Source organism: Halichoerus grypus, chromosome 1 (genome assembly GCF_964656455.1).
Source record: "Halichoerus grypus chromosome 1, mHalGry1.hap1.1, whole genome shotgun sequence".
NCBI lineage: Eukaryota > Metazoa > Chordata > Mammalia > Carnivora > Phocidae > Halichoerus > Halichoerus grypus.
In genome coordinates, this window is record NC_135712.1 from 85,511,133 (window position 1) to 85,524,202 (window position 13,070).

The 13,070-nt window shown below is 38.9% G+C and overlaps 1 protein-coding gene across 4 annotated transcripts; it reads right to left on the minus strand.

The window, feature by feature from the left end:
• Positions 1 to 1,459: 1,459 nt before the first annotated feature.
• On the minus strand, positions 1,460 to 11,996 carry ZNF639 (zinc finger protein 639). Of its 4 annotated transcripts, none has more exons than XM_078068939.1 (7): positions 11,692 to 11,996; positions 10,890 to 10,938; positions 7,892 to 7,963; positions 6,711 to 6,779; positions 5,278 to 5,388; positions 3,089 to 3,223; positions 1,460 to 2,957 (listed from the first exon to the last, which is right to left on the minus strand). In XM_078068939.1, the coding sequence occupies exons 4-7, from the start codon at positions 6,766 to 6,768 to the stop codon at positions 1,804 to 1,806; spliced, it is 1,458 nt and encodes a 485-aa protein (XP_077925065.1). In that variant the 5' UTR covers positions 6,769 to 6,779; positions 7,892 to 7,963; positions 10,890 to 10,938; positions 11,692 to 11,996; the 3' UTR covers positions 1,460 to 1,803. The 4 variants fall into 4 exon arrangements, with proteins under 4 accessions (XP_077925065.1, XP_077925069.1, XP_035971800.1 ...); XM_078068943.1 differs by lacking the exon at positions 11,692 to 11,996 and adding an exon at positions 11,471 to 11,647; XM_036115907.2 differs by lacking the exon at positions 10,890 to 10,938.
• Between the last annotated feature and the right edge of the window lie 1,074 nt (positions 11,997 to 13,070).

Consider the following 13,070-nt stretch of genomic DNA (forward strand, 5'->3'; position numbering starts at 1 on the left):
AACTTGGATTATCTCTTGAGGTTTCCTTACAATTACTTTGATTACTAATGTGATCAAATGTAAAGCAATAAAATACAAAATTGAAAAAAACCTACCAAGACATTAGTTTGTTTCCTAAAAATAAAATTCTTGAAGGTGTATGTATATAAAAAAAGGCATAAACAGAATTACCAAGAAGGTAGCCGAACAGCTAGGTTAAGTAATCATGAAAAACACCCCAAGGACAAAGCTTATATTTTAATGTAACATGGTGTAATGGAAACATTATTAGACTGGAAGCCAAATAACTTGGATCCCACCCCTGTCTGCTACAACTGGTTTTGTGACCTTGGCCTATTTTTGTAAGAAACTTAGTTAGACCAGATGGTTTCTAAGATTCTAGTCCAGTTTAAACCATTCTGATATTAAGTTTTCTCAGAAACATTTCTATCAGGTAGCCCTGATGAATTTCTAGGAATACAGTTATGCATATCTGACAATAATAGAGTTAAAAATGATTGGCTTTGAAAAGACTTGTTGCTGCCACCATTCTCAAGATAGATTAAATTTCCACGGTTCTTGTAGTGGGAAAACCATAGATCATAAATTGATCTCTTCAACTATAGCAATATTCCTGAACACTGCCGTTTGTTAGCAGCAGTGTTTACTGGAGTTCATTGATAGACCAAATCATATCTTTGTGATACCGCTATTTAAGAAGCTGCTATTGAATTGTGGTTATGTCTCTTTCTCCTATCTCCCAATTCAAATGTTCAAGTCCTGAGCCCCAGCACCTCAAAATATGACCGTATCTGGGGACAGGATCTTTACTAGGTTAAAATAAGGTCATCAGGGTTAACCCTAATCTGGTATGACTGGTGACCTTATAAAAAAGGGAAGTTTGAGAAATACACTTGCATACAAAGAGAACACCATGTGAATGAAAACGGCCATCTATAAGCCAAGAAGAAAGCCAGAACCCCTTATCTTCCACATCTTCCTAATTCTAGATTAATACCTCAGTGGGTTTTCGCAGTCAATAAATGATTTGACATCAGCATCTTGGGCTTACTTTGCTGTCGCATAACTGAAAATGAATTGTGAAAAGGTTGAGCTATGAAATGTTACAACTGGTTTTATTGTCTAATCCCTTACCAGTTCCTCCTCACTCCCATCTTAAATCATTTAACTCACAGATTGGGGCTAAAATTGAATGAGAATTAAAAAAAAAAGAAAAAAAAAGACTGCCAACAAAACTAGATCTTCCCTTCCTACTGTAACACTTGCCTCCTAGTGTTGTTAAAAGAATTACACAGATGGAGCGTCCACTGAGTCTTGGGGATAATTCCTGATGGGGATTATCTGGGAGGGTTTGGGTTCTTAATGGGACTATCAGTGGACTTAATTGTATGGTACATTGCATTTAAGTTCTGATAATGCAGTACTTTAATGACTTCATACATGAAAAACTGAGTTCATCTTGAGTTTAAAAAATTTAATAGCACCCATGGTTACGGAAGGAAAACTGTAGTCTAGTTTCTTTAGTACATCTGTTTCTCATCAATTCATGAAATCAGAGCTTATGTAAGAAACAAGACGACAGATACCAAGAGTGGTTAAAACTACCATGCACTGAAAATACCACATTTAGGATACCATTATATACTGAAAAATGTAGCAATGCTAAGAAAATTGGACAATTAAAAAAATCTTACTTGTTAAAAGCAATTCTCATAAGTTATGTTTAAAATCATCCATTTTCACATCTCCAAAAAAGTCCAATTTATTATTTTACATTAACATTACAGCAGTTAAAAAAAATAATCAAGTTGTCTCATGGACTGGAAGGTGACTTATTAATTCCCTCTCATTTCCAAACCTCATCAAGCAGTCACTACATTTATGAGGTAAGTCAGCTGAATGTTTGAAATCTAGATGAATTTTAAGATCTTCAATTTGTCCGGTTGAATATTCACAGTATTGACATAAATAGATCCCTTCAGATAAATGTGAATTTAAATGTTTGCAATATTCTAGCATACTTGAAAAGCCTTTCCCACAGTCATCACAAACATGAGGAAAAATTTTAGTATGTTCAATAGCAACATGCCTGTTAACATTTGTATGAAGTCTACTCCGAAAACCACATACTTGACATACAAAGAAGTTTTTACATTTGTCAAAGGTAATTTTGCTTAAGAGGCTGTACTGTCCATGTTCTCCATTGTTATACTTATCACTTAACTCAATTAATTTACATGCATGTTCATTTACCACATGACTATGCAAGTCTTCTGGATCATTTGTTTCATGTTCACAAAACTGACACAAGTATTGTTCATCACAGCTGTGCTCCTGGAAATGTAGGTAGAGTTCACTGCTTGAGGAGAACTGTACATCGCACTGCTCACACCAATAGAGGTGGTCACTAAAATGGGTGTCTGCAATGTGCTGACTGAGGTTCTCAAAAATCACTGTTTTATAATCACAGTATTTACAAATGTAGGGATCCTCTTCATGCAGTTTGGCATGTTCAATCAAAAGCATGTTGGTAGAGAAACTTTCCTTGCATACTCGACACACATTTGAATCAGTACGCTTATGCTTCAGGATCATATGCTGCTTTAAATCAGAAAAATATTTGCTGTTGAACTCACAAAGTTCACACTTATAGAGGCCACTGCTATTGGCTCTCAGTAAAGGCCACTTCTGTTGGGCAGTCACATTCAAAGCTTGGCTCTTGTCAAGAATTTTGCAAAGTTTAGCTGGTGGCTCCTCATCAGTTTGGTCTTGGAGACTTTCCGAGGAATTGTTTTCTGTCTCTATATCATAATCTTCAGAAATTGCATGCACTTCTGCAGCAATTGGAACATCTTCAGCAGTGTGAACTTCTATAGGACTCTCCTCTTGAGTTTGTTGGTTGACGGACTCAGGTGAGTCACACTCTTCATCACAAATTTCAATATCAGCAGGTTTTTCTGAAAAATATAACACGTCTATTATCACTAAATAAGACCTACTGAATAAATTGGCACAAAATTTATTTTATCCCTAATTTTTTCATTAATCTATATAAAATAAGTAAATGCTATCAACTGGTTTCCCTAACCTGTAGAAAAGGCAGTGTGGTCTAGAATTCTAAGTACAGGACTGGGAACCAGGTAGTTCTGATTTCTATTTCTGGCCTTGATTCCATCTGTAAATTTTGGCAAGTCATTTGATGTCTCTGTATCAGAATCATCATCTGTAAAAAGAGATTTGGAAAAATACTTATTATTTATATCAAAGCATTAAATATTAATTATTACTAAACAAAGCACTAAACATTTTAAATATAATTTTGAATTCCAACAGGAACTAAAGGACTCAGATTTAGCCAGGAAAAGAGATGTTATCCAACAGACACAAAAAAAAACCTGTCCAAACAAGCAACTGCTTTTGCGTCTGTGCCCCATTTGGACTAGAATATACTTTTTAAAGTTACTTAGGAATTTTCAGTTTAATGAAAGTCTGAATAAGCTTTATTCCCTCAGCCCAGACCCAGTGTTTTAAAGTTAGCATGGGGAAACTAAAATACAGGTCAGCAGAAAAAACTGGGCTTCAACATCATGTCACTGTTGTTTAAGACTTTATTTTTTAGAAGTTCTCAGAAAAAATCTGGGAAGATAGTACAAAGAATTCCTATATCCTGCATTCTCAGTTTCTCCATTCTCTTACATTACATTTCAGTATCTCCATGCTCTTAATATGATACATTTGTTCCAATTAATAACCAATACTGGTAAGATGGTATTAACTAAAGTCCATACTTAAGCAGATTTCCTTAGTTTTTACCTAATGTCCTTTTTCTGTTTCAAGATCCTAAGATTCCACATTACATTTAGCTGTCACCTCTCTCTAGGATACTGTTAGCTGTGGCAGTTTCTCAGACTTTGTTTTTGATGACCATGACAGTTTTGAGGAGTAGAGGTCAGGTATTTTGTAGGATACCCCATGATTAGACTGGGATTATGGGTTATTAGAGGTAGACTAGAGAGGCAAGCTGCCATTTTTAATCACATCACATCAAGAGTACATAGTACTAACATGATTTATTGCTGTAGATGTTGACTGTGATCACCTGGGTGAAGTAGTATTGATCAGGTTTCTCTGCTGTAAAGTCACACTTTTACTTTCCATACTCTATGCTTTGGAACAAACTCCCTGTATGCAGTCCTCATTTAAGGAGTGGAAAGTTATGTTCCACCTCCTTGAGGGAGGAGCCTCCACATAAATAATATGGAATTCTATACAGTTTCTGTCTAATTTATTTATTCATTCAATCACATCAGTATGGACTCAGGAATATTTTATATTTTGGGTTATAATTCTTTTTTTTTCCTCAAATTGTTTCAGCTTTGGCTTCTGGGAGTTTTAGTTGGCTCCTGTGTTCCTTTGAAGTACCTGTATTGTGTGCGTGTGTTGAGTACTTCCTTATTTTCTGGCACTACAAAATGCTCCAGGCTCATCTTATGTATTTCCCCGCCTCAGAACTAGAATCAGCCATTTCTCCAAGTGCTAGTTCTTTTTGTTGGAGAATGGTTTTAGAAACCAAAATCTGGGCTCACTTCTACTGGGGCGTCATTTCTTTTTAGGCCCTCTCAGCTAACAGAGTAAAAATGTTTGTACACTGCTACATATACACAGACATATCTATAAATATCTCTGTATGTAACCATCTGTGTCTCTATTAAGCCAAACATGAGTTCATAAAAATGCCTCCAACTCCTTATGCTTTTTAAAAAATTATGTTTCTGTGCCTCTGATAGGAGCTCAAGGAAACTGGCAGTTTTGATGGTTGCAAAGAAAGAAGAGAGCAAATGCAAATTTTTATCATTTACCCAATGCTCTCGAAAAGACTCAATAAAAGATGCAAGACTGAAAAACACCAAATCCTTCACCCTCTGTTCCTTCCTTCCATTAGCCCTCTAGACTACAGCTGAGTGGAAGAACTGTGTTTAACACTATCCTAACCTTTCATCATAAATGCTCCCAACTCTAGGTCAGTCCTGATTTTCTACCAATTCCTTGCCACCTAAAATGGACTTAGGAGAGTGTGCTTTTTATTTATAGGTCTGAAATAATGTTAAAAATTAAAAATTCATACTTGCTTTCTTACAAAAAGCCTTATTTCCTTACATTTAAACAAATTGAATACTTGCCCATTTAGAAGTCGTAACTTTCACTCACATTTTCAAGTAAGAAATAAAAATACATCAAGAGCAACTTAAAGGATATTTTGGAAAATATGATATATACCTTTGTTGTCAAAATATTTTAAGTCTGGTTGTCTCATAGAACAAACACTATAACAATGATCAGAAAAAATTCCATTGAATCCATCTGCAATTCTGCTTATTCCAGAAGAATCTGAACATAAGAGCAAAATTTTAAAAATTTCAAGTAAACATACATACATTTAATAACAGCCATCCCTTTATCCAACATATATAAATTATCATATTTGTAAAAAAGTATTAATATTTCAATTCTGAAAAGATACTGACATTGAACTTCATGAAAGAACCACAAATTACATGATTTACAATACAACACTTGAAGTGCACAAAGATAGATCTGCCTTACTGTCAGAATTGCACAAATTATAAATATGTGATAAATGTATTAACTACAAAAAACAATGAATTAACTACCAAGAAGATCTGACATGTAGTGAAGAGAAAGCACAAGGCATAGGGGAAATGGTCTAAGAACCAATTAGGGCTTCTGAATAGTCATTTCAAGTCTTGTCTGGGAGGGGATGGGGGCAGTAAATCAGCCTTAATTTCCTCAGATACGAAGAATGTGTAGCTTGGGTGGGCTAGCAGGTATGCCAGAGACTGTCTCAAATATAGATATGTGAGATTAGTTACAGGTGGCCACACAGGGACCTCTCTTTTTTTTTTGCACCAATATATACTTTATTATTTTTTTAACTTAAATTCAATTAATTAACAAATAATATATTATTAGTTTCAGAGGTAGAATTCAGGGATTTCATCAGTCTTATATAACACCCAGTGCTCATTATATCATGTGCCCTCCTTAATGTCCATCACCCAGTTACCCCATTCCCCACCCTCCCTCCCCTCCAGCAACCCTGTTTGTTTCCTATGATTAAGAGTCTCTTATGGTTTGTCTTCCTCTGATTTCATCTTGTTTTATTTTTCCCTCCTGTCCCCTATGCTCCTCTGTTTTGTTTCTTAAATTCCACATGAGTCTTCTTAAGACCTCTCTTATTGCCAGGATAGCAGAGCCAACCTCAACCAAAGGACCTAAAATAACACAATCAAAATAAAGTTCACATTTCTGAAAATAATGTATAGGATAAAAAATTTTTTCCCAATGATCCAAATATCTTCCACCAAGGTTAATGTTGTGCCTTAAGGACAAGCTTGGGAATCACACAAGCAAATCTCAGTTATGCTGTATAAGCATGCAACCTTGGATATCTAATTTTAAATATCTTTCAACCTTTAAGTTGTAAGTATTAAATAATGTCCGTAAACTTCTGATGTGTGCCTAGCACATGGTAGACAATGAGGAATATATATTCAGAGAACTTAAAGTTTTCTCTTACCTAAAAATTGACCCACATATTTAACTGTTATCTGATCATTTATGAGAAAATGGATAAGAATACAATTGCATGGGACTTAATCCAGGGCCCAACTTTAAAATAATCCACTGACCTGAGTAACGAGAAGGGTGTAATGTCTTCCTTTTTCTTTTTTTAGGATATTCATTCATATCTTTTCAATCTAAAAATGGAAAAATTTAATAAAAATATCACAAATAAAGATTGTTAATATTTTATAAAAATTCCTTCTAACCAAAGAACTTACTGGTAATAAGAAATGTGTGCGCCACTTGAAAATCTACTTTGTAAGAGAAGTGTTAAACAATGCTTCCATTTGGGGCGCCTGGGTGGCTCAGTCAGTTAAGCGGTTGCCTTCAGCTCAGGTCATTATCCCAGGGTCCTGGGATCGAGTCCTGCATCCGGCTCCCTGCTCATCAGAGAGCCTGCTTCTCCCTCTCCCTCTGCACCTCCCCCTGCTCATGCTCTCTCTCTTTCTGTATCTCTCTGTCTCAAATAAATAAATAAAAAAAATCTTTAAAAAAACCAAAAAAAACCCCCCAAAAAACCCAATGTTTCCATTTATATTTGGATTTATTTTTCTGATCAAATTTAAAGGCAGGACACCAATACCTGTTTTTTTTTCTTGGTGATGTTGAGAAGTCCATTTCACATGTTGATGTAATTTTGAGAACTGTATAATTACAATAAACCATACTCTTAAATTACTTTTTATTAAAAAAATTGTTATGGTACCGTATTAAGAATAAGACAGGTACATTTCTTTTTCTTTTTTTTTTTTTTAAAGATTGTATTTATTTATTTGACAGGGAGAGAGAGAGCACAAGTAGGCAGACACGCAGGCAGAGGGAAAGGGAGAAGCAGGCTCCCTGCTGAGCATGGAGCCCAATGCGGGACTTGATCCCAGGACCCTGGGATCATGACCTGAGTGGAAGGCAGCTGCTTAACTGACTGAGGTACCCAGGCACCCTAAGACAGGTACATTTCTTACAACTGGCAATATTTTGATACAGTTTTCAAGCTAAAGGTGGATATATTCCCTTAAAAAAATATTTACACAAGTCTATATTGATCCCCTGACTTCCAGAAAACATACTCATCACACAGAAGCTCAGAATATAATTTTCAAGAAAAAATCCTTTTCTTACTTACAAGATCACATTCAACATTCTATTTAGAACAAAACAGGTAGCAACTTTTGTTTAATCATTAAATGATTAAATTCCCATCAACTGTTATAAAATTGACTAATTGGTTTTACCACATTCCACTTACTTGGTATAATTCTTAATACTGTAGTGAGGAGAAATGAATTACAGGGAAGTTTTCACAGATGGTAAAAAATGCCTGTAGGAAAAACACAACAGAAGTCATATAAGCAAAAGTGTAGTTCACTTCTGAGCCTCAAGAATACAATGGCACCAGGTCTTTAATTAACTGCAAAGTTATATGGAATGAATTCAAGCATAAATAATCTTTTGAATATACTGTATTAAACACTAAAAACTGATAAATATGTATACATATAAATATACATATAAATATACATACATGTGTCATTTCTTTATATATGTGTATACATATATTATATATATAATAACACATATGTATGTTATATGTATATAATTTATATTTTATGCATATATGTATATTTATATGTATATACATATTTATATATGTATATATACATAATATACATATAATACACACATATAAATACATACATATATACACATATAAATACCTATATGCATGTGTCATTTCTTGGAAATGAATTTACCTTCTAAAGCTATAGGTATATTTTAACACCAAAACAGGAATATAAATCTGCTTATTCAGCCATAATGAAAACAAATACAATGAAAGCAAACCAAATCAGACTTCAAACTGTTTAAGTCCTTATAGATTATTTAACAATATAAGGACAATGACCATTTATTGAACACCAATCATGTGCCAGGCTGTACACATGCTTTATCTTATTTAATCCTATAATATGAAAAATATACAACACTCTCTCAAAATTGATTATTTACCCCTTGTTATTAATGAGGAAACTGAGGCATAGTAAAATTAAGTCAAGGCAATTCTTAATAAGTGTAGAGTTAGAATTTGAATAAAGATCTAATTTTAAAGCACATGCTTTGGAAACAAATAGGGAGATAAAGTGATCACCCGAATTGAAGTAACAGATTAGTGTCAGAATCAGAATCACCTCTTCCATTTCAGGTTAGTGTTCTTTCATTGCAGAAGTGGGCCAGTGAGAAAAAGAAATGGACATTTTCTCCACCAGCTTTCTATGCTACTTTTCTTTTTTGTCAAAGTGATATACACACCAGGTAGAACTTGGTATCATTACTGAGATCATCTTGTTTCTAATGGTAAGGCACCTGAGGTGCACACACTGTCTTTGCTGCTTCACTAAGTTCTGGACATATAAATTAGCACTACAGGTGATGTGATCATCCAGTAATAAGATAGTGCTTTTTCGTTTATTGAGCATTTTCCTCTTATTTTATTTCACAACAATCCTGTGACATACATAGAGGGGATACCACCAAACTCACTCCAATTTTACTGATGAGGAAGCATTCAGTGAAAGTCAACTCAACTAAGTGGCAGAACCAGAGCTGAAAAATCATGTCTTCTGACTCTTGAGTTTTGAACAACTAATTCTGTGTAAGTAATTTTCATTGCTATTCACTATTACCAGCAAGTTACATCTTCCAGTTCTTAGTCACCAAATGGGAGGAAGGGAAGGGAATCACCCAAAGAAACCAACAGCAATGAGATTTATAGAAACAGTACCTCTATATATAATGCCTTATTTAACACAAATAGCATTCCTTGAACCCTTCCCAATCAAGTGCACTCAAAAATCAAAAATTTCTTATTATGTAATAAACTAAAATCTCAAGACTTGTTCCTAATACCTCTTCTGTACACTTCCAGAATTTATACAGCCCAGAGCACTACACTTCATGTTTTAAATGTTCTAAAACTATCAGGGAGAACAATGGAAACTATCAGCCAAACATTAAAGTAGCCTCTTGCTATTTCAGAATATACTTTAAATTCTTTCCAACTTGAAGAATCAAAAAGTAAAGAAAGGAAACCACACATGGCATTAAAATTAACATTGCAAGCTGGCCTGGATTCAGACTGTCAGGTGAGAGGAATAGGATCACCTTGATCAGGAAAGGTCTGACTCCTACTTAGAGCTGAACAATATCCAAACATTTATCAGACACCCTTTCAGCATGATGCTAAGATCCTACTCAAGACCAGAAATGCTGGGGCGCCTGGGTGGCTCAGTCGTTAGGCGTCTGCCTTCGGCTCAGGTCATGGTCCCAGGGTCCTGGGATCAAGCCCCATATAGGGCTCCCTGCTCCGCGGGAAGCCTGCATCTCCCTCTCCCACTCCCCCTCTCGCTGTGTCTCTCTCTGTCAAATAAATAAATAAAATCTAAAACAAACAAACAAACAAAACAAACAAAAAAAGACCAGAAATGCTAACCATCCTTCATTTCAGCAAATATTCTTATGTGCTTTTTGTATACATAACTGCCCTGATGAAGTTTGGCTTTTTACTCAAAGATGTCATATGAACATTGCTCACTAGTCTTCCTCTCATGGGGACGATTCTGAATCACATGCACCTTATCATTCACTCCCTCTTCCCCACTTAACAAACTACCAACGTAATACATGTCACTGCAGGGAAATTAGAAAAAAGGTTAGAAATTAATTTAAATTAATTAAATCACCTTGAATCTATTCACCCAGAAAAACCGCTGTTAACATTTTGGTATATAGACATCTAGACATTTTCCTATGCTAAGGTATACATATATATTTTACACTTAAAAAATGACATCATGCCACATGAAAGATTAAAATTTTTTTAAAAAGCAACTTACAAAATACATACCAGCATCCTTCCACCTGTCATTTTTTTCAACAAGAATGTCTGTACAAAATGCCATATAACAGGCAATCAGTACCTATATCAAACAGATCAACATCTACGGCCTTTCATGTAATATAAATATTCTCTAACTGGTATAAAAATAAGGCAAGTATAATCAAAAGCTCCATTTTTACAATAAGGTTTTAAAAGCAAGTTCTTTTTCACACTCATTTCAAATAAGTATATACTCTCCAGACTTTAAAAGAATTGAAACACAAAAAAAATGTTTCAGGAGAGTTTTTGAACTAGAACCCACGGTACGTCCAACTTGAGTGTCAGTCTTTGCTCAAGTACAAATTTTTACCTCTTTGCAGAGAGAAACTGCTTCACATTACTCGCGTCCCTAGGTTGTACTAAAAAAGAAAACCAAAAGGGGTGTATGAGCACCCTGAGGGGCCCAGGCCACGGGCCGGAGACGAGAGCGCCAGGACGCACGCTTGCTTTCTGCGGCGGTGGCTCGCGGGCGAACAAGGGATGCGCTGCCAGAGGGCTCCAAAGCCGCTCCGCACCGCCGGGGGCCAGCCTGGCACCGACGGACGTCGAGAGCCCAGCCGCCACCGGACACGCCGGTCAGAGGGGCCGCGCAGGAGCCCCCCGCACCCAGCAGCCTCCACGCCCGCGCCACGCGCCGAGCCCAGGAGGGCCAGGCGACCTGCGGGGACGCCCAAACTCCGATCCCAAAGGCGCCATAAGGAAAACAGCAGCAGGGGGCCGAGACGTCTTACGCGGGGGGGTGGAACTGCCTCCGGGATGGGGGAGGGGCCGCTATCCCGCCATAAAACGGAGGCAGGGTTTCATTTTAAAAGACGCCGTCGGGTCTTCCCTGCCCGCTCCCGTGGGAGGCTGCGTCCGCACGCCACGGGCCCGCTCCTCCCTCACACTCACCAGGACTCCGGGGCCCGCCCGGCCAGCCCAGGCACAGCTCCGAGGCGGCGGCAGCCGAGGCGCCCGAGTGCCGGCGGAGCGGCCGCGCGGCCCTGCCGGCGGGCGGCGCCGCTGTGGCCCTCGCGCTCCCGGGCGCTCCCCCCGGGCCGGCCCTTCTCCCTCCCGCGCGCCTCACGCCCTGCCCGCCAGGCCCCAGGCCCAGGCTCGGCGGCCGCACTCACCGCCTCGCTCCGCGCCTGCGCCGCGCACCTCAGGGACCCGCTGACTGGGCGGGGAGGTGACGAGGTGAGAGTGCGGGGGGGGGATGGGGGGCGACAGGGGATCCGGCGGCGCGGCCACGCCGCACACCGGACCTGGGAGGGACCACAGCTCTTTGGCCCCGGGGGTGGCCCGGCGGCCCGCGCCTCCTGCCGGTACTTCTGTGCCGCCGCAGGCTTCTTCCGGCCTGGGTACGGCCTCTCCAGAGCCGAGCGGGTGATTCCACTCCCTAGAATTGCTCCCCGCATGGCCGCCGAGGGAACTTCCCCTCTCCCCCGCCCTGCGGGCTCCCGGCCCTTCCTCTCGCCTTCAGAGAAGTGGGAGAAGCGCAGCAAGCTAGCGGCCCCTTTCCCACCCGGCTCCTCCAGGGGGCGTGCGAGAGTCGTCTTGCACGAGTTAGGCATGGCAAATGGCATTTCAACCCCCAGAGTGGCCTCTGCTTGCTGGGGACGTAAAGGGCGACGGCCGTGTTAAGGTTTTACCGAGGCCCCACCAAAGAACTACGCAGGGCTGCGATGCTGTTCACAGGGCAGGAGGGCGAGAATCTTGAAGATCGCGAGTCGTTATTAAGCTTCAGCCGGATTCCTTGATTCAAGAAATCCCGGTGGACTGAATGTAAAAGTACAGGGTATTGGATTAGATTATTTAATTCCTGTAAGGATTTAGAGCTCCTATGAGCAGATGTGGAGAGGATTAAATTGAACAAGCATAAATAAATCTGTGAACACGGTTTCAAAAATGAACATCTCTGTACAAGGGTAGTATATGTTTAATTTTTGATAGTAAATTGAAGTTGTCAGTCCCAATTTACAAATTAGAAAAGCGAGGGTCTAAAAGACCAGGTCTTACTCATTTTTGTAACCTCAGCACCCGGGTTCAAGTAATTGTTAAATAGATGAATGGGGCCCATGTGGATTATCACGTGCTCAAGGTCACTCGGATAGTTAGGGCTGCAGTGCATGTGTTTTCATCCACATCCACTGTGCTTTTTCTGATTACCACATGCTACCCAACCAACCAAACGCTGAAGAGTAATAATCGCAGACCTTACTCCCATTCCTTCACCTTTATCCCAGAAGATAAAGCCGTATTTTAAAGAGACACCGGTTTGCGATGCTCAGTTTTTATGACCTCAACTTCTATGTGTGTACTCAGCCCAAATAAGTGAATATTTACGAATGCTGGCATGGCCTGAATAAAGTACGAAGAGATTTAGTGGTATATTTAATCCTAGTATAGTTAGCACCTGCTACCGAATAGAGAATGGACACGTGTTTGTTGAATTTATGAAAACGGTATGCATGGTTCCGTCCTCTCGGCTGGTTGGGCTGTTTCCCGATGT